The sequence below is a fragment of the Microcebus murinus genome, chromosome 5 (genome assembly GCF_040939455.1).
Source record: "Microcebus murinus isolate Inina chromosome 5, M.murinus_Inina_mat1.0, whole genome shotgun sequence".
NCBI classification, from domain to species: Eukaryota; Metazoa; Chordata; class Mammalia; order Primates; family Cheirogaleidae; genus Microcebus; species Microcebus murinus.
This window is the reverse complement of record NC_134108.1, coordinates 70465613-70488339: the sequence shown is the minus strand read 5'-3', so window position 1 is coordinate 70488339 and position 22727 is coordinate 70465613. Positions and strand designations below refer to the sequence as shown.

Below are 22727 nucleotides of genomic sequence, written 5' to 3'. Positions count from 1 at the left end.
TAAAAGTGATGCTGTAGACATCATAGAAACAATATAGAAATGTTACCTGTTACCTAAAAGTAGATTTATAAATTTAACCCAGATTCATTAAATGATTGTATCCAATGCATTATTATTATTTATGATCATATGACAATGTAAAAATAGGTGAATGGTAGTATTGGTAAGAAGATTGCCTAACATTGCATAGAACTTGAAGCCCACATCATGTGGGAAATTCTCTCCTTATCAGATTGATATAGGTTGCTTTTTTTTTTCACACCTGAAACATTTCACATGGATAAGTATGTAAAATTGAATTCACCTCAACAAACATTTATTAATACCAATTGTAGTTTAGATATCGATTTCAAAACTAGAAATACTTATGTGATCTTTTTTGGAGAGGAGTTTAAGCTCTGGCAAGGAGCAGGGCCCAAATAAATGATTACGTACATATATTCACAGTGGTATGGAAACAGGGAGACCAGTTGTCCTGGACAAAGGGACTTTTGAGCTGAATCTTGGAGCCTGAGTAGGAGTTTAACAGGTAATTAGGTGTATAAGAGCAGCAGTAGAGGAGTAACAAAGGCAGAGTTTCAAGACATTTGAAAAACAGCGATTCTTCCACAATGGTTGGGGATACAGAGCAGAGAGGGACTAGAGATGATGCTGGAAAAGTAGCCTGGGACTGGGATAGAAAGAGCCTTGGGTCTTCTATGAGTTTCCTAATTGCTGCTGTAACCAATTGCCATAAATTTGGTGACTCAAATTTATTCTCTTGCAATTCTAGAAGTCGGAACTCTAAAATAAGTCTTACGGGGCTAACATTAATGTGTTAGCAGGGCTGATTCTTCTTGGATGCTGTGGCGGAGAATCCAATGCTAACCTCCTCCAGGTTCCAGAGGTGCCTGCGTTCCTTGGCTCATGGCCCCTTTATCACATCGCGCCAACCTCTTGCTTTTGTTATCTCATCTCCTACTACTGAGTTTTATTCTCTTATAAGGACTCTTGTGATTGCATTGGCTCACCCTGATAATCCAGGATAATCTCCCATTTCAAGGTCCTTAATCATACTTGCAAAGCCCATTTTACCATGCCTGGTAACATATTCACAGATTATGGGGATTAGGACATCAACCTCTTGGGGGTCATTAATTTGCCTACCACAGGTATCATGCTGCTGAGTGTAAACATATCTTTAGGACTTTCAGGAACTATTACAGGCTTCAGAACTATAGAATTCCTTGGTCAGATTTTCATTTTAGAAGATAACACCATCTGTAGGATGGAGGGAAAGACTCAGGACAGGTCCAGGTGGGAGATGGTGGGACCAAGACTGGAAGATGACAACAGGGATGGGGAAAGGGGGACATTAAATGGTCAGAGTGGAATATGAATATTCAGTCATTCTGCATATGAATATGTGTTTTATTTTTTCTCTGTCAATTCTTAACTGAATTAGAGGGAAGGAATGTAATTATTTCCTCTCACTCCCTGGGACGGTTCAAAGACCGAGCCCTCCATGCCCTTAAAAAAAGGAAATTGACTATTTCTGCAGCTTTTGATGTAGGCTCCAGATTTAATGAGCCATTGAAGGCTGCTGTGGGAGAACACGGGCACAGACAGGGATGCAGAGGTTGTGGGGATAGGGAAGACTGAAGAGCGAAGGAGTGAGAGATAAACAACAGCAGGTGGATACCAGAAGTCTGGGGAATTGACCTGTGGGCAGCGGTCCAAGGAGCAGAAGAGCCCAGCACTAAAAGAGTGGGCCTGGGGAGGGGCACGAGTCCTCTTCTGTGAGGGCCCAGCTCCCACTGAACTGGAGCCTCCCAGCAGATATAGCAGAGATATCCTTGGGCTCACCAAGCCATTTTAATTTCCTCCTGGGCACACGAGGAGTCTCCAGACACAAAGATCTAAGGGGCACAGCGTGACTGGTTCTGGCCAGTGAGATATGGGTGGAAGTGATGAGGGCCATTTCCCAACCTGGAATGTAAGAAATCATCTGCTTGATCTTGCTTTCCCTTTCAGCGCACCCTGGGGATTATAAATGTGGAGACAGTCACTCTATGCCATCTGGCGATGGAAAGAGCTTGGAGGACACCTGCCCTGGAAAACACCTGCCCATGTTCTTAATGAGGAACATCTTCCTTGGACTTTGCCTAAGTTAGGAGTAAACTGTAATTGTATAAAACCTCTCAATTTTGGGTTTTATTTGTGAATGCAGCATAGCTTAACCTATCATGACTAAAACCCAGGGGATTTTGCTTTTAGTCCCCAAGAGAACTTCACTCTAGGAGCACCAGCGTCACACTGAGTGAGTGGACAGTAGGAGCGACATTTTGGTAATAAGAACTTTCCTGAGAGTCCCTCTGATTATCCCCTGGTTACCCCCACTGCACCCAGGATGCCTGTGAGCCCAAGGGGAGTTACCTCCTGGACACCTAGCAAGGTAGTGGGGTGGTGGAAAGGACTGGCACTCGTACTTGGGGAGACCGAACTGTCCAAACGCCTCTGAGATGAGACGGCAGTTATGGGCACCTTGGCTACGTCATATTAAGTTTCTAATATTTAAGATTAGAATGAACAGGACCCATACACATGCTGTTCACTACTTTCATGGACATAATCCCTGAGCCCAACTCTGTTTGGGCTCCTTAGCGTCTACTGTGTCTTAGCCTCAGTTCTCTCCAGAGCAGAGCCTGAAATGAGGACTGGTGTGCAGGATGTTTATCTAGCATGTGATCACACAGAGCAAGAGTGAGGGATCAGAAAGTATAAAACAGGGATGGAGAAAAAACTACGACGAGGGTCTTCTAAGTTACCCACCACAGTGGGCAACTGGGGCTTAGTCCTTCCAGGATATGCAGAGGCATGTATAGGCTGTTTCAGAATTGTCCACTGAAGGATCCACAGGGAGAAATATGTCCATCACTCATTGGTTGAGGGTGGCCCAAGAAGGCAACAACTCCCCTGACTACAGGGCTTTGCTCGGAGCATGCTGAGTTTCCTTCTGTGGTGTTGGAGCAGCCACCCCCGGGAACACAGCAAAAGATGCTCCGAGCATGCTGGAGGCAAGGTGCTGTCAGCGTGAAGCCATGTGAAGCCCACACGGTATTGTTTGCCAAAGCCAAGGCTGCAAACAGTGCTGGGGCTGGCAGGATGTGAGGCAGGGCCCTACAGGTGTCTGACACATAGCCCCTTCCTGCCAGCAACCTGATCTCTTCATGGGGAATTCTTGAGGGCATGAATTCCTGCCTCTGATCTCCCATTTCTCAGAAGCTGAAACTCAGGGGGACAGGTCTGTCCTCTGCCTGACCTAAGCTCATCTTATTGGTGAGTGGACGATTCTGAGAGGCAGGCTGTACACACTTCACAAGGTCCCCAGCAGGATGAAGCCCGGTTTCCCATAGTAGTGCATGACTTGATAACATCCCCTTGCAGTGGCTTAGACCAGGTAGAGGACATCCCCAGACCTTGAATTCTGAGAGAGTAAAGCAAGGATGGGGCGATTTGATGATCTATCTTATATAGTGGTGGCCTCAGCAGTAGCATTCTGACTGGATTGTCCCTTTTAGGAGACAATCTTTTCTCCTTGCTTCCTGTAGCAGCCCTTCTGAGCTTCCTTGGTCTTGTCATTCTCTAGCTTGAATCTTAGCCTCCCTGTGAGTCTATGAGCCTCTCATATCCTCCCAATAAATTCCTTCTTCCTTATGCTAGCCATAGCTACACTCTGACAGAGAAGAGATACCATAACCCTCCCAAAACAATCAGGTTTGAACTCATCATGTGAATCTCTGCTAATTTGGATTCAACCACCGGTAGGTATTATCTGTATTATGTGTACATATGTGTATTATGTGTATTAATGGCACATTTGTAAGTGGAAGTGTCTATAGAAGCTAGCTCTGACACCATCTTGCTGGAATTAACATTGATTCAGCAAAAAAACCCCTCCGACTTCTGCCTCAGCAGCTTATCAGTAATAGTCTGATCAAAACAAGAGTATATGCTTCTGATTTTATACTGAGAGAGATTTTCTTCGTTCTGCTTCAATCCAAGTTAACTTTAATGATATAATTAAAGAGTTATCTAGAAATGTGGACTGAACACTTGCATGTATCTCGGTTTCCTCATAAACCCTAGTTAAATGATGGTAAAGGCAAACAAAAAAGGTATACATGCTCAAGGGCGCAGAGCAGAGGAATGGATGGAGGACCAGCTACTGACTCATCAGTCTGAAGAAAGCTGACACCTAAACCAGCAGTGGGAGAAGGCAACAGCCAGAAGCAAGCTGACTCATGCTGCAGAGCCCTGGGAAGGCTCAAGAATTGGAGGTTTCAGGCACTTTTGAAGATGAGAATGTGGGAAGATTCTGAAAACAGAATTAGTTGAAAGTCTGCATCTGCAACAGTTAGACCCCCTTCCTCAGGACATGCACTGGGCAAATGCCCTCCCTGACCATAGCTGAAGACTGGAAAGGTCAACCCTGGAAAGTTCTGGATTTGAGAACAACAGGCACAGCTGAGGTGTGGGTGAGGTACTGTACCGAAATGATAAGGATATTAAATAGACCTATTACAAAGAAGTATCTTATACCCTGAAAACTTTAGATAGACTACATAATCAGGTGCCATATAGGTTCCAGAATTTTTAATATGTAGGTATCTATTTCAACATAACCTTTCTTAGCTATCACCATAGATATAACTTCAGGCTCTCCTGGAAGTGAGATCAGACTTACTCATGCTAATCTGCTGCTCTGGGAACTGGACGAATCTATGACCATGAACCCCAGCCCAGGAGAATAGCTCTGCTCGCCACAGACCAGCAATACAGTTGAGTGTGCACTTCCAGTGCTTAGCTGTGGCCATTGATTATTTATAACCCAGCAGGTATACAGCACAGTCTCTTGAGTTGAGTTGCTGGAGTCTAAACTTTAGCTCTGTAGTTGCTTATCCCTAAGCAATCTTGGACAAGTTATTTAACTTTCTGATGCCTCAGTTTCTTTATCTAAAATAAATTTTAAAAATTCTTCCAAATCTTTGATAGTATAATACACCTACCATTTTCTATTAAAAATCCCATCAAAATTATATTGTTTTCAAAGACATAATTTCAAGAGCTTCATTTACAAATACCATACATTGATTTATTCTTTTCCATGCCCATAGACTGAAATATCAAACAGAATTCTGAAGGATAAGGTTGCTGACTTTTTTTTTTTTTTTTTTTTGAGACAGAGTCTCGCTTTGTTGTCCAGGCTAGAGTGAGTGCCGTGGCGTCAGCCTAGCTCACAGCAACCTCAAACTCCTGGGCTTGAGTGATCCTTCTGCCTCAGCCTCCCGAGTAGCTGGGACTACAGGCATGCGCCACCATGCCCGGCTAATTTTTTATATATATATATATATCAGTTGGCCAATTAATTTCTTTCTATTTATAGTAGAGACGGGGTCTCGCTCTTGCTCAGGCTGGTTTTGAACTCCTGACCTTGAGCAATCCGCCCGCCTCGGCCTCCCAAGAGCTAGGATTACAGGCGTGAGCCACAGCGCCCGGCCAGTTGCTGACTTTTTAAAAATCAAAATACTAAGCCCTAAAATGCCAGCTAATGCATTTGGGAGGAATGATGGAGCCAGAAAGCTATCATTTTGAAAGCATCATCATAGTAATAAATTTAGGCAAGAATCATCAATGAATGTCAAAACTAGTGGTAAAAGTTTAATGAGAAGCAGGGTATTTATATGGTCTCAAAGTATCTTCCCATAACTACTTATTAATTACAAGGGGAAAGTAACTTCCCAGTGGAGAAACCTGGCAGACACAACCTTAAGGAAAAGAATAAAATTTATATCACAATAATAAGTCAAAGCCACATCATGTGCCACCTGTTAGGGTTCACTGAAAAAGATACAACGTTGTTGCTGAGTTTTTCTCCCAAATTTGCATACCCTGAATTAATCATGAGAAACATCACATACACTCAAATTGTGGAATATTCTACAAAGTAATTGGTCAATATTCTTAAACAATGCTAAGATTATAAAAGACAAAGAAAGGCTGAGGACCTATCACAGATTAAAGGAGACAAAAGACCATGCAAACTGTATTCAATGTATAATACTGGACTAGATCCTGGTCCAGGAAAAGAACAAAGGTACAAAAGACATTATTGGGGCAATTGGTGACATTTGAATATTGACCAGGGATTATATAATAGTCATCATATCAATGTAGATTTTCTGATTTTGTCAGTTGTGCTGTGGTTTTGAAAGAGATTGTCCTTGATTTTAGTATGTACACACTGAAGTATTTAGGGGTAAAGGGGCATGTATGCAACTTATTCTCAAATAGTTGAGAAAAAATGTGTGTGTGTGTGTATGTAGGGAGACAGAATAATAAACCAAAAAGATATATGTTTAACAATTGGTAAATCTAGGTAAAAGGCATATAGGAATCTTCATAATAGATAGATTTATCCTATCATTTCATATATCCAACCTTAGAGAAACATTGCTTTCAAACCATGCCCAGTGCTATCAGAAAGGCAAGATAGTGCCAGGCTCCCAGACTCCACTGAACCTGGAAGTATGAAGGTAGGGAATCAATTACTTTAAGAATTATTCTTCTGATAAAATTTCTTGCAAGTAGTTTTAAGTAGTATCTTCTATATAACAGCATGGCAGAATCTGCTAGTTACCACATCAATATTCATTCTTCCATTTCTCTTTGGTAACAAACTCCCTAATTCTAGGTAGGAATAAGGTTTGCTCACAATAAAGTCTATATTTCCCACTTCCCTTGTAGCTAAATTTGGCTATGTTGCTAAATTCTGACCAAGAGACTAAAAAGAAAAGTTATATGGCAACTTCCAAGATACCTTCTTAAAAGATAACAGGCACAGGTCCTTTTACCCTTCTTCTTTGTCTCCTTTGATGATAAAAAAAAAAAAAAAAACAAGTCAACATGACTTTTCAAAGTCTTGTCAGTGTTGTCTGACTATGTTATCTTAGATCAATGATTTGAGAAGTATGTGGGACTCCTTGGGAATCTCTAGAATGCAGTTAATGGATACACAAAATCCTTCTTTTTGCAAAGACATCTGTTTGAGATCGGATTTTCTCTATGTACTTCAACCAAGACAACATACTGTAACAGAGTGAATGCAGAGCAGACATGAGAATCCAATTGTCCTACATTAAGCCAGAATTTATACAGATTTGCAAAAGAAATAAGTTTTGGAAAATATAGTAATTTAAGAAGTAAATATAAATTTATGTTAATATGTAATAGATAATTGTCATTTCAAAGGAATTAGTATGTATATATTATTTAAAATTTTCCCATTTTAATACAGTAAATACTGACAGACATAATCTGCATAAACCTAAGGTCTTTGGGATACTCAGTTGTTGTTTTAACTTGTTTTGAAATAATTACCTTCAATAATTTTAAGAGTTTAAAAATTTCCCAAAACCACAATGTTTGAGAACCACTGTCTTAGACAACACCTTGCTTGGTAAATTTCAACTTAATCTTTCAAAGGAGAGAACTACTAAACAACATTTTCTTTGTGACTGTTTTAAGTATTAATTGAGATAATGATTAACAACTTGTATTTATGTACACAAAGAGCATGGCATTGTAAAAACTCAGCTCATTGCTGTGAAGGATAGTTTGACCTATCTATATTGAAACACGAATTCAAATGCATATTTGGAGTACAAAAAGACTATGTTCCTTTTTAATCTACTGAATCATACCTGAGAATAAAATTGGTCATTGAATAAGGATACATATAGCTTCTAATAACTACAACTGTCCTAAAAGAGGCTAAAATTAAAATAAGAAAATTTATATTCTCATATAACAAGAAGTCTAGAGATTGGATATTTTCATAGATGGGGTATTCCTTATGCTCAATGACATCAAAATTATTTCCAGGATTTTTACATCCTTGCAATATGCTAGTTTCAGCATTTTGGCACATGTAAACTGGCTCCCCTCATAAGCTTCAAATCCTGACATAAAAAATAAACACACCATGGGGAGGTAGAACACGGAGGAGTGGAATGTTTCTTCCCACGCTTTCTTTTAGGCAGTATGACTTTTCCCAGAAGCACCTTGCCACGCTAACACTGACTGCTTTTCAAATACCATTGGTTAGAATTGGATCACATGACCACTCAAACCAATCACTGGCAAGGAAAATGAAGTTATCGCGATTGGCTTGGCTTAGACCAATCATGATTATCTTTTCGTGGTTGAGGAAGGCCCCAGCTTTTCTGAAAGCACTTGATTTCTTGATTTTTGCACAAATTTGGGTTTTTTTTTAACAAGAACGAGGGTGGGAGTGGTGAATAGCTATAGAATAGGCAAACTAAAAGGTCTTAAATAACCACAACAACTGGAATGTCTCATGGCTGTAACTAATAGATTATCATAGCATAATAGATGAAATTCAGAGAAGTTTTATAAAGATCATATTTATCTGTTTTCCTTCTGTCAGTTAATCAGTAGTCATGGAGAACTTAGTAATTGCCTAACAGAATTAAAGATTTATAGTCTTGTTTTCTTAAACCTTCATTGATAGTTCATTCTTAGTTTATAGTTTTCTACAAATCTATAGATTTCGTTCAATAATAACAAAAATTTAGTTCTATTCAATCTCATACTACTATATTTTTGTGTCCTTACTTAAATTATCATGCGCTTGTCATCGCTGATTTATTATAGTATCCTACCTTTTAAACTTAATATTTTCAGTTAAAATTTGGCTGTCCCATTAAACTGGGAGTCACTTGCATATTTAAAGAATATAAATTTCATTTTATAATCAAAGTAATTCTCTAATCTCAGTAATTAATAAAAGTCAGAAACAAATACAGACATATATTATCCAATATGGCCTTCTTTCTCTGGAACAACCCACACACCAGCTGTCTGGTCTCCTATTAATAGTATGAGCCAACCAGGGCAGAGAGATACTTTCTGCTATAATTTTACTATGGCAGGAACAATTTATGGATAATTTAGGAAATGGTCCTCTGTCATTTTTCCTTCAGATTTCAGGTTAAATGTCATCTCTTCAGAGGCCTTTCCTGACCACCCTGTTTGAAAGAGGCCTCCTCCAATTATGTTCTATTAAATTACTCTTCTAATTCTGTTTACAGAATTAGAACTCTTGCAAATCTGTAATTATCTCCTTCATGTATTTGTTCATTTTCTGTCTCCCACCTAGACTATAAGAACAGTGAGTGCTGGAAAACATGTTGGTCTTATTCTATACCGTATGTTCAAAGCTTAACCCAGTGCTTAATCATAATGGCTGATCAATAAATATTTGTTAATTGAATCTAGTTTTCTTTTCTGAATCATTTCTCATTGAAACATTTTAAGTTATATTCTGAAATAAAATTTTAAAATAAATCTTGGTGTTTGTCATATTTTGTCCAATGATGTTTAATAATACAGGATATTAAATTCATACAGTTAGTGAACATTTAACATAAAGTGTCAGTTGTGGCAAAACATGGTAAAATATAGTTGATAATGGTACAGATATCTGTTTATGTCACATGGATACTTCTCTACATACTGTATTTTTATTTTACATAATTTATTAGGTATGAGAAATTAACCTATTTGGGGTTAATATAGAAGCTTAAAAACACCTGGATCTGAAAGCATCAAGAATCCACAACAGTTTATTTGTTCAAAGCTGAACTCCTGCAAATATTTTGCGTCTTCAATATACTTTGAATTAGAAACCTCTCATGAACTCTCCTTGTAGTTTTATTAATACAAATCCAGTTGTAGCTATAATATGAAGCATGAAATATTTTAGGCCCTTTGATATTTTACTAAATACGTAACTACATTAAATACTTTATTGTCATTATTAACCAAGTAAGAAAATTATAAGAGGAGCACATTGAAATCTGGCTGTTTTCAATGGAGATATTCCCATGTATGAGTGTCATTAGCACAGACTTGCTAAATCTCTCTCTGAGCCATCTGTGAGCACCTTCTTGGTTTAAAACAACACACGCCAGCTCTGCTCAGTTCTAAGTCAGTTTTTACCACAACTGTTATCTTTATCTTAAACCTGGGAATATTCTCAAATGCTTGAAGCTTGGAAATGCCACCTTTCACTAAGGATCTGATCTTTAAACTGAAAAAAAGATTTCTATTAGATCAACTATTTCAAATGAGATTTTATTGGCATAAAATGTGGACCACAAAAGTTCCAATCCATTTTCAAGGAACAAACTAGAGTATTTTTGGATTACGAGTGAGTTTAGAATATAGTCATGTGTTTAACCTACTAAGAATCCAAAATGAAATTCCTAGTCACTTGAGCTTACTTGCTTGCTCTTTAGTTCAACCTCCAGTGAGAGTGATGCACATGCTCCTTTTATAGCGGCTTCAGTGTGAGGTCCTGGGTTTTGGCAAGTCAGCAGTAGGGAAGGCTTTCCTGACAAAGACCTGACAGTAAATAACTGTACTTCCTAGTTTGGAGGCTCAGGTCCTTACTGCAAATCCAGTGCAATCTGCTCTAACGGACTTACTCTGATCACCACGAATCAGAGCATTCAAGTGCAGTGTCCAAAAGACTGCACTGCAGCAAAACTACCTAGTACTGCCCAGAGAACAGTGCATTCTTTAAAACAAATTCTAAAGTTATAAGAGACATTATAACTCACTTTCTCTACTGAAGATGCATGTTTTTAAAACCTGCAAATCAGAAACATTTAAAGTAGGATTCCTTTTAACTGTGGTGTTTAGTGCTTCAAGTCCAGACTGAGTACGGTTAAGAACCAATCCTTTAATGTCATATCTAAGGTTTCTATATTGGACTATACTCTGTACACCATAAAGTTCACCTGTTTTAACTATACAAGTTAATGACATTTAGTAAATTTACAGAATTGTAAAACCATCATCACAATCTAATTTTAGAACATTTCCACCACCCTCTAAAAAAAATCCCCCATACACATTATGTTTGGAGTTCTATATTTAATTTTTCACAACTTTTCTGCATGGAAGCCTAACTGCATAATTGAAATAGAATACAAAACCATTAACACACTTGATTGTGTTGGCATTCAGACACAAATCAATAATTTGACTAGAAAGGAGCACATTTTAGGTGTACAATTTTTTTTAAGAAAGGAATCTAGCTAATTAGGCAGGTGTTACAGTTTTCCTTAAATAATATTCATAAAATCACAAATAAGAGGGGATGTGTACAAACTGAGACTAACCTTGCTCTTGTTACAAGCAAAGCTGGCATTATTCAGGAGGCACATGGTGGCAACAGCAGCTGTGAGTCATTATATTCCTCTTATTCCTTCACACTTCTGTTTTTCACCTTGGTTTCTAAGCGTGGAATAAGTCATACCCTAGCTGAGGTCATCAAAAAGGGTAGGGCAACAGCCGTCATCTTCAAAATGGGAGACTAGTTCAAGCTCCAATTTTTCTTTTTGTCAGGCTGGAATTTTTGTTTTCATTGCTTACTGTTTTCTGGATAATGCAGAAGCTCATATCCGGTTTTTAATTGTCTTGATTTCTTCCCTTCTTCCTCCTCTGGGACCATCGCCTAGCACCCTCTCTCCAGGGTATACTTCCTTTCTTACATTTTATAGTCATGTAAACATTCAAAGATTTTTTAAAAAGCATGTTAGGCATAAATGTACCAAGTATAAGTCAATTTATAATACTTTCTCTTAGTCAAATATAAAGCTTAGTGGCTTGGATGTCTGTTAGAATGTAGCTCCATGAAAATATGGGAGTTTTTCTGATTTGTTCACTGACATATCCCAAGCTCCTAGAATAACTCCTGGCACACAGTAGGTGTTCAATAAATACTATTTGAATAAATGAAGTTTTAAAATATTTTTAGTCCTAACAAATTATGTAGGTTGGTCCACCCCATTAGAGTGTTATGGAAAGTGGGTTGTTATGTTACATAAAGCACATATTTTAAATGTACTAGTGGAACTCAGCATAAAATTCTAAAATAAATCTAAATTGTAACATGAATAAGTTATGCCTCAGATTGTATTATTTTATAATTCTGTATTTCTTTATATTTATTTTACAAGACTTTACATTCTTATACTCCATAAAGCTTACTTAAGAGGTACATATATTTGTTCTCAAATAATAAATATAATGTTCCTGAAAATTGTATTGATGGTTCTCTTCTTCTGGCACAGCTTAAAATTATTATTTTCCTTCATGATTCAGCTAGGAAATCCCATGTTTGATGGAGATGATAAACTATGCAAAAAACAGCTTCAAGATGCATATAAATAGGTGGTATAAATAGAATAAATGTATAAATGGTAAGTTTAAGATCTATTTCTAATAATCCATATTTCTATTTCTCAGTTTACCTAGATTTGATCAAGTATAAATCTTGCCATATTTTTATGAGGTGGATGTCCCTTTTTTCCTTACAGTAATATTGTTTGACAATTTTAAGTCAACTGATATTTTCTCATTATCATACTATACCCCTTTTCCCCCACACCAGATCTAGTTACTTGATTAAGTCTTTTTCTTGGGAGTTCCCAGGCCTGGATTACTGTCATCACTGATTCACACGCTCCAACCTCATGAAGAGCTTCCCCAGAGCTATTGATTTCATTTCTTCCTTTCCCTTGGGGGACAATGAACCATCATCCAGTCCTCTCTCCCCATGAAGAAGCCTCTCCTTTCCTCATGTTATGAACATACTTTTGTCGCTTGCACCCTAAAAACAAACCCTTTTACTGATCCAACATTCCCCCCTGCTCTTTTTTCCTTTCTAAAGAGTAGCCTCAACTCACTGTTTTCATTTCTTCACTTCTAATCTCTAACTCAACTTGCTGTCAAAACACTTCTGTCCCCATACAGTCAAATGATGTTGTTCTAAAGTCCCTTATAACTCCTTAATACCCAAATCTAAGTAACACTTGGCCTTATCTTACTTGACCCCTTGCTAGCATTTATTGCCTTGGACCTCTCCTGCCTTGCTGGCATTCTTTCATCCCAAGTTTCCACCACACCTGCTTCACTGATGGGCCTTCTATTACCTTCACTACTTCTTCACGATGACTTTTTATTTTTCATATCCCCTCACCTTATAATCAATCAGATGTTGATCTCTAGACCTATGTCCTTGGCCCTATTCTCAAGCTACAAAATTTCCTTGGAAAAACTAATCAATTCCTATTGCTTTAATTACCACTTCTTTGCTGATACCTACCACATTTTAGCCTTTAGCCCTAAATTCTCCACTGAACTATAGACCTCTTATCTTTGGCTGTCTCCTGGATATCTCCTCCACCTACATGTTACTAGACTCTCTAAAATCTATTAGATCACTTATGGGTTATTTTTCTTGGGTGACTGTATTTTAAACGTAGGAAGGAAGGTGAACTCAATATTCAGTAGCCAGAAGGGCATATTCTGGTACTCTTACATGCTGTTTATTTCTGTTTCTCCTCTTTTCAGGTACAAGGTAGACTACCACTTCCTCGTTCCTTTAAAATTGGGTATGTCATGTGATTTGTTTTGGCCAGTGAAATGTGTGTCACTTCTAGGCAGAAACCTCTGAAAACTGGCACACAAATAATTTTTATTCCCTTCCTCTTATTATGACAACCGGCAACATTTCAGAAGTAAGAGGCTCCATCAGCTTGCATCCTTAAGTGAAGATGATGTGGAAAAGATCTCCTGCCAACAACCAAAAAATGGACATAGAGCATGAGTGAGAAATAAACCTTTGCTATTTTAAGCCTGGGGGATTTTGGAATTATCTGTTACTGCCATATAGCCCAGCCCACCCTGACTGACTCAAGATCCAAAACCAAATTCATTATTTTTTTTCCTGTATACCATTAACAGAATAAAACAACATAAAAGTATCTCACCTGCTGTTAGTCCTACATTCCTTGTTTTCTTTGTCTTGGAGCCATCACCATCTACTCACTTCCTCAGACTAGAAACCTGGGAGCATATCTGGACTCCACTTTCATGTCAAGCCACATTTTATGACTCAGGTAATTTTATAAATTCTATTTCCTAAATATCCTTCAAATTGATCCTTTCATCTCCATTCTTAGTGTACATCTTATTATTATCTCTTGACTAGACCTTTTAAATGGACCTTTTAAATGACCTTTTAAATGGACTCTTTGTCTCCACTACCAGTCTTCCCTAAATCTATCTTCCATATGCCTGCCAGAGTGATTTCTACAAAATACAAACTTTGACCATTGTACTTTCCAGTTTAAAATCTATTCTGTGCTTACAGAACAAAGTCAAAATGTCTTAGCATAGCCTACAGTGATATCCTGATCCTTTTCCTCCCACCATTTCACCACATAGATAGTACTATTCTTTGATCCTTTTAGAAATCTCAATTTAGACTTCATTTACTCCAGGAAGGTTTTCCTTGTTGTCCCAAACAGACTTTTTAAGTACCTCCCTTTTGTTACTTCTCCACCTAAAATGTGCTTTTGCTACTAAGTGTGTCATTTTTAGAAAATCTTTGCTTATGTGGCCATTGTAATGGTTATAATCCTGGGGATAGGAGGAATGTCTTATTCACCATATCTGGAAAGTATAGTATTTAGCACATTACAGACACCTCAAAAAGGTGTTTATGGAACAGAAATGATAAGTGATTTCATCAGATAGCTTAACATCTGTTAAGAGCTCATATTTTTTAAATAGCTTAAAATCTGTTGAGGGCTTACTCTGTGTCAGGTAGCTTTATTTTTATTTAGCCTAACAGTAACCCTAGGGCATTGAGACATGCATTAGGTATCTATCCTTACTGATTTCATTATCAGAAGCAAACCAAATCTCACCTTCTTAGCAGGTAGATCATTACAGGCCCTTAGGTACTAATCAGATGGATTATTTTCCTACGCAGTAATTGAATGAATAGCAGAGACATTATCGTTTACACTCAAGGTTTTTTATCTACAACTTTTAAGAGAAAGTTCAGGTCCATTATTTAAAACATTTTGAAAAAAATTATAACATCTATATGTCATCTTTCCTTTAAGCATACTTTTTACCAAGTTTAGTGGACCTCTGTAGATAAATGAGGGGTAACTCAAATAAGAGAAACAGGGGCACAGGGAGATTGACTTTTCTCCTTTCATGTTTTCAATATTTCATTATGATTCCATTCACAATCCCAAATGAATTTTTCTAATTATCATTAAGTGACAAAATACCAAGTAGTGATAGAGGTGTATACATGAACTCAAGACTTCTTGTTGCAAGGATAATGATAAAATATTGGAGAAAGCATAAAGGTATGAGAAGACACTATAGAGTTATATGCCCATATCACATGACTCCAGTCTGGCCTTCTTGGCCAGAAACAGTCAACCTTTTATAATTCACCTCTTGTTGCCAATAATTTTCTATTATCTCAAATAACAATAAGTAGATGTACAAACCAAGTTTATCAATGCATTAAAAAAACAACAACAGCTCGACATTCTTATCTTATGGAGTCTATTAATTTGTCCATTTTTTAAAAAATTGCTCCGGTATGAGGAATTGAGGCCCTTCCTTTTTCATTTTAGTCCTCATCCCCGCTTTTAAACCATGAGATGCAGTCAGTTGCATTTGCCAAAGCCTGAGCCGTGAGACTCCGGCTAGTGAAGCAATTACCCAGCCACTTGGCCCTTTTGCAGAAATACACAAAACGTGTAGAATTGCTTAATTTTATCCCCTCCTGGCCTTTTCACGTGGAAATTGGCTGCTTGGGCGAATGTTGTTTTTCACCGCAGCCATGTGTCGAAGGGCGATTAACACTCGCTTGACAAAACCCCTTGCCCGGCCATTTGGGAGTTGCACGCGTTCGCACCCCGAGTTCAGCCCGGTGCGCCTTCACGCGCAGCCTTTTTGTTTATGCGGCTAGCAGTGGGGAGAAGGGCGGAGAGGGAGCGAACCTGGCGATCTGCAGCAGGCCGCGAGGGCTATATAAAGCTCGGGTCCCGGACCTAGTGGAAGGGGCCAGGACTCCCAGCAAGCCAGCACCAGCTTTCCGCCCAGCCTCGCTGCGTCATGGAGAGCGCGGGGAGCGGAGCGGGCCAGCGCGCCGCCCCCTATGGCCCCGCACGGCGCGGGGGCGCGGACTCCGGGTAGGCTCCTGGCGCGGCTGTGCGCCTCACCCCCTCCTCCAGCGTCCTTCCAGCCCGCGCGTCCCCAGCTCCTCCCCTTGGCTCTCCAACCCCCGACACTGTGGTGCCAGCGCTTGGCTTGGGTAGATTCTCCCAGGTCTGGGCTCACGTCCCCTCTGCGCGCCTTGTGCTCCCCATCCTGCAGATCCGCAGGCTTCTGGAGACCCTGGATCGACGCCCGAGGCGAGAAAGAGGAAGCGGTGCCGCAGCACGCCGCGGAGGCGGTGAGTGAGCCGCGCGTGGCGGCGGGCTGCGCTTCGCAGGGGTGCAGAGATGCAGAGGATCAAGGGCCGGGGACGCGGGGCCCAAGGGACACACGCATCCATCCTGCCCCTCGCTTAAGATCGCGTCTGCTAGTGGTCCTAACGGTGCTGACGCGAAGGATGTGTCCCCCTGCAGCGACTGGGCCACACGAATCAGGCCGGGAGCAAGGCTCGTGGGTCACATTCGCTGCAGGCACGAGAAACGCTTGGTGCTGCACGTTTCCACTTTCTAGAAGGAGGTGGGTGGTAACTGCGATTCATCTCCTTTCGTCCCCAGATGCCTGATGGCTCTGGAATGACCGAAGCGTCAGGAAAGCTGTCCCAATACAGACACCCAGTCAGGTGAGTGATGGGCCTCACCAAAGGTCCCTCGGCCCTCCAGCCCTGGAGAAGAGCCAGGGCCACCGCACAGCCCAGACCAGCAGTTGGTCCTGCAGTTTCTTTCTCTCAGAAAAATCTTCAAGGTTATTTTACCTTCCCACTTGCAGAGGTCCGTTACTCATCGATTTGAAAAATGTAGGAGCTCACGCTTTCACATAAAAGAAGTGTTAATCAGTACATACTCAGTAAATGCTTAAGGAATATATTATGAAGAGGGATAGTGCATGGTATAGTAAAAGAATGGTAACAACTTGTGCCTGCAAAACAGTTTTTGGTTTTTGTTTTTTTATAATCCAAGGGTCCAAATGAAATTGACTTCACATCAGGCATAGTGTGTATGTTTAGATTAATAGCTACAGTTTTACAGCAAATCAAGCTTGGTGTATAAGAGAAAATGGAAATATAATGAAAATCCTAAAGATTACTAAGGATAAATGTAAAAGGGGTCAAAAGTTATTTAACATAACAGTGAGGAGCTAATTTACCATTCTAGACACAGGAAGTCAGCCTTTCTCTAAAATTCTTCATAGCTTTTATTCAGGTGAAAGGTTAATAATTCTGCAGTTTTCCTGCCTCAGAGAGCTGTTAAATGAGGAGCTAGATGGTGTTTGTAAAGGGTGTATGGGTTTATAAATAGCACACAGTAGTCAATACATGCTGATTAATTTCCTACCGTTGCTAGAACTAGTGAAGGACTCAGGGAAAAATAATCAAAGCATATGGCAAAGGTTGTATAGGAGTTTAGTTTGGTCAGTTTTACAATATGGACAGGGGATGAAGTGCCATTCTGTCAGGGGTAGAGGGAAGGGTCAGGGCAGTGTGTATGGTAGGTTGTGGTTACCTGGCTGAGTCTTGAAGTTAGCCAGATGGATGGTAGGTGGGGGAGGAGGGGCAGAAGAAACATTAGAAAAGAGATGCAGGATCATGGAACAGTATAGCTCCTTCTGGGAGCTCCGAGGAACTAGAATTTAACTGTATGAAGCTGTGGTCATTCCAGGAGGATAGCCAGAGGCCAGATCTTGTAGACCTTTGAGTTTTATCCTGATCCTGCAGGTGGTGTTGGGAGCCCATGGACTTTATTCTGTAAGTGACATTGAGGGTTACTTAAATGATTTTAACCAGAAGATTGGTGTGATCAGATTTATCTATTAGAAAAAAATCACTAAGGAAATGTTATATAGTGCTAGTTAGAACACCAAAAGTGAAATTGGAAGCTTTGCAATTGTTCAGGTAAGAAACAATGAAGAGTCATTTTGAGACATTAGAAGTGGGGATGGGACTGGATGAACTTGGGGAATACTTAGGTGACAAGATAGATTAGGCTTTATGATGTATTAGATATGATAGATGAAGCCAGAATGGCTCCCATGTTTGTATCTGGTGACCAGGTGAATGCTGTATGAAGAGAATCGAAATTAGGGCTTAAAATAGATTTGGGGAGCAAGGTAAAGAGTCCAATTTTCCATTTATCATATTTAATATGCCTATGGGGTATCCAAATAGAAATATACAGTAGAGAGTTTCATATATAAGTCAGGGGCCCAGAGTCAAGATCTTAAATGGAAAAGCAGACTTGGGAGCCTATGGAAATGAAGGGTTGGGGAAATCCTGACAGTAGATCAGATCATCCTAAAGGGTGTAGAGGAGAGAGCTGATCATTTTCAGTGAAGTCCTAGGGGAAGGCCAGCATCTAAGTACACATCTAAGTAAAGTCCTCAAAGGAGACTGAGAAGAATCAAATTTAGTTGAATGGGGAGAAATGAGGGAGATGGGATCAAAGTTGGCATCAGAAGTAGCCTTTCTATATGCCTCAGGTTGTGAATGCATAGACAAACCTTAAATTTTTTTTTGTAATTTTCTGAACTTATAATGGCAACATCTATAGCTGAGAGTTTTAAGTCTGTGAGTTTTAGGGAAGATAGTAAGTGGTTTTCACCTTTGTGTAAAGTGCATAATATCTTGTCATTTTTACAAAGTTGGCTATCAAAAGAATTTTTCATTTAGTGGTAGAATTCATTTTTCCAAAGGAATTTGGAAACTGGAAGACAAATCTTCTGTGTATTTTAAGAATAAATACATCCATAATACTAAAGTAACCTAATTGATCTTATGCTTACCCAGGGTTTAGTGTGAATTTTTTTGATACAATTTAAGCTTGGATAAAGATTTAAAATAATCAACTTGTTATTGATACTTTGGCAAGTAGACTTGACGGAAGCTGTTGCATTTTTAAACTCTATCTCAATGCTGTGTCTAAATGCATAAATCAATTGTTAAATATATGGATCTCTTGCAATTTGACCATTTCATGAGTGTAAGGATTTTGAATGTTAAACAAACAAGCAAAAACCCATATTATGTTGTCTGCTTCTTTCAGACTATTTTGGCCAAAATCAAAGTGTTATGATTACTTATATCAGGAAGCAGAGGCTCTTCTGAAAAATTTTCCAATTCAAGCCACAATTTCATTTTATGAAGATTCTGATAGTGAAGATGAAATTGAGGAGCTGACCTGTGAAAATTAATGTTATTAATTACTTTTGATGACATTCAAAACTTGTAGGATTTAAATTTAGTATATAAATGTATCATAATCCTTTCAAACTAATTTATTTGTATATAAATTATTAATAAAATGAAATATTTTGTAATTACTATGGTATTTTGGCCTTTTTTATACCTACACTAGAACTAAATGTTAGAATTAAAAATAGGTGCCATTTACAAATGTCTTCATTGTATTATAAATATTGGGGCTTACAAAGGCTGATTTTGTTCTCTTCATTAAATTAAAAATTTATCTTTAGTTATAATTTTGCAAAGAATGACAATATGTAATTTTCTAGACTGAATCTTGTAACATCTGCTATCTCCTTCTGATCCCAATTGGATGTTGTAGTTACACATTAATATTATCATATTAGATAATGAATAAAATCCCCTTATATTACCAATGACCCATTTATTATTATGGGTTTGCTAGCAGATGGTGAAAAACCCATTAAATCATTATCTATAATTGAGAAAGGGAATCAATCTTAGGGCTCTTAAATTGTAGGAGTTTTAAATAAATTATGAGTAAAGTAACTCTCACTTTAATATTCTGTTGTCTTTAAATCCAGTAGTAAAATAGCATGGGTGTTTAATAATAACCATATTATGTTAAGGGATCCCTAGAATTAAAACAAAATGTTTAAATAGAAGTGATTTACATGAATTTTTAAAAAGCAGAGCCTAAAGGCCAGAATTTGATAGTACTTTCCATTTCTGTCCAAAGGGGAGCTAAGAAATTTGGCAGATATGGAATATTTAGCTCAAATACAATCTTCTCACAATAAGCATTTTAATTACAAATAAAAAATATTCCTATAATATTTCAGAATGATAAAGTGGGTAGAGGTGAAGATCAAAGCTGGTTACCTAGCTGGAAATGCTTCCTACTTGAATGGCTACATATATTCACACACTTTTTCTTCTAACATAAAAGATACTAAAAACCTAACTGATTTTCAGGCACTTTAAGAACCAGGTAATTAAATAGAACAAGCTCATACATGACGACGTGTTTAGAGTTAGGAAAAGTTAGTAATAAAAGAAGGTTGAGGAGGATGATTTAGAACTATGTTTTTTTCTCCTGAAAACTTTTCTCCTTTATCAGATTCTACTCTCAGGATCTGTGTTTTCCCCAAGGGACATGCAAAAAAAATTCCGTCAGGTCGCCAGTCTAGTCCTTGAGCATTAGGGACTGGTATTTACCTGCACGGTGTTTGTATGTATCACATTAATATGTTGGAATAGTACAAAGGGCTACTGACATTTATTGAGTATCTACTATTAACTAGATACTGTACTATGTAGTTTATATATTACCATTTAATCCTTACTAAAACCTAAGCCCATTGTGCAGATAGGGAAAATGAGACTTTGAGAAATACCAAAGTAATTTGCATAAGACAGCTCAGTCATTAAGTGTAGGGATGGCTTCCAGACCAAATCTGTCTGACTCTTAAAAGTAGCTGTTCTACACCACAATTGGGAGTGAGCTGCATCAGTACACAATTCCCTGTATCTTCCAGGAAGACAGGAAGTTATATGAGGAGGAAAAATTTGTGAGTGGGTGAATAGAACAGAAGGAGGCTTTTCTAACTGTCTTACTAAAGGAAACTTTGCTAAAAGGAGTCTTTTACTCATTCATCAGTAATCACGGAGGGTGCTTAAAGGTGAAGTTTTCTTCTTACCTCTCAGTAGTGGCTGTTGGCATTTGATACCTTCACTCTTAAAGGTGAGAGCACGGCCTAGTGCTTTAGAAGAGACAATTTCAGAGAAGCCAAACTGCTTTGCTAGTGTTATTTTATTTCGTATATCAAGTAGTGTGATGGTACTGCTTAGCAAGGGACAGACACTGGTGTTCTGGGTTAACAGGATTCTTGAAGCATTTATTCTCAGATTCGGTCAGCACTAGGGCTAGTGAACAGCTTCACCCTCTGATCTTTCCATGAAATAGCTGTCACCTCCGTCCAGTGCTGAAGTTCGGGACGCAGGCCTAACTGAGCATGCGTACTTTCTTTGGTCCCGCCCCAGCCGGCCCTCCCTGCGTCTGGTTGGCTCCACCCTCCGCGGACGTGCTGCGTCAGAGCGCGCCTCACCCGCGGCGACCCCGGAAGTGGGTCGGGGGCTTGGCCTCTGCCCGGCCCCAGAGCCGGAGCGGGTGGTGCTAGCTGAGAGGGGTCTAGCCAAGCGAGCCCTTCCGGCGGCGGACCCCGGGCAGGGCCTGCGCAGGGGGTTCAGGATGCTGAACGTCCCTTCCCAGTCTTTCCCGGCCCCCAGCTCTCAGCAGCGCGTCGCCTCCGGGGGGCGTAGCAAGGTAAGCGGGTGACACCTTCGGTCTCGCCTAGCGCTCACCTCCCGCCAGCGTTTTAGCTCTGGCATGCTCTGTTCTCTCCTTTATCCGCTCCCGCTCCTACCTCTTGTTCCCCTCTCTAGCTTTCGTTTCTTCCTGCCCTTGCTGGCGACCTCTTTCTGATCCCACGCTGTCTCTAGTCCTCGAACTCTTCTAACCTCCCTCCTTCTCTCCTGCTAGTCCCTGTTTCCCGTTCCTTTATCCTCCTTTATCCTACTCTGTCAGTTCCCTTCCTCCAAGTTCTTTCACGCTAATTAAATTCAACTCTGTATGATAGGGCCAGGCATTGTGCTTGCTGTATTATAGGTACTCAATTATTGGCTTCCTTCCCTCAACCTTTCCTCTCTGGTCTTTTGTTCTTCACTGTCCAAAGGAGTTGTGAGTGATGTGGGTTCCCTCGCAGAAGGGAAAGGCTTGGCAGTGGCGACAGTGACCATCTGTGCAAGGGTGGGGACATTTGGAGTTAGAGGAGATTGAAGAAGGTCCCAACAGGTTTACGGACACTTCTCTCCAAGACATACTGCCTTTCTTCCTTCCTCTGGTACCTTATTGTTTCATCACTGCCTTTTCTACTAGTATCACTTACTGACTTCGAAGCTGATATAAAACTCTTTGAGTTTTTTTGAGGATAGTTACTGTTAGCAACAGGTGGAATACTGTAAGAATGTATTTTATATTTGCAAAATTTAATAAAAATTGTGTCCTCTGTTTATTGCAGCATGAATGTTGCTTGCTTCCTCATTCTGTAACCACATCTTCATATTTTGTTTTTGAGACTTCCACCTCCTTGGGCCACTCTTTCTTCTTTTCATTTCTGGACTCTTGAGTCTTAGCATCATATGGGACCTCCACCGACTTTTTAATTTTTTGCCACTTAGACCTGGAGTTCTGATCCTACATGAGAATATGGGTTCAGGAATCTGTAGCTTTCATTAGCTTTTCAGAGGTCTGTAACACCAATTATAATAATAATAGCTGAGATATATTAAGTGCTTACTGATAACT

General features: G+C 39.4%; 2 protein-coding genes across 2 annotated transcripts in view; both read left to right on the top strand.

The window, feature by feature from the left end:
* The window catches only part of RIPPLY2 (ripply transcriptional repressor 2), a 58663-nt gene extending 39190 nt beyond the window's left edge, over positions 1–19473 (top strand). The window contains exons 2-4 of the mRNA XM_012769157.3: positions 16003–16402; positions 16719–16783; positions 19200–19473. Of these exons, the coding sequence (XP_012624611.2) occupies positions 16003–16402; positions 16719–16783; positions 19200–19347 (613 nt within the window). The 3' untranslated portion in view covers positions 19348–19473. The remainder of the gene's footprint in view (positions 1–16002; positions 16403–16718; positions 16784–19199) is intronic.
* Positions 19474–21440: 1967 nt separating this feature from the next.
* CYB5R4 (cytochrome b5 reductase 4) overlaps positions 21441–22727 on the top strand; it is an 86636-nt gene continuing 85349 nt past the window's right edge. Inside the window, exon 1 of the mRNA XM_020287073.2 lies at positions 21441–21686. Coding sequence (XP_020142662.2) covers positions 21612–21686 — 75 coding nt within the window. The 5' untranslated portion in view covers positions 21441–21611. The remainder of the gene's footprint in view (positions 21687–22727) is intronic.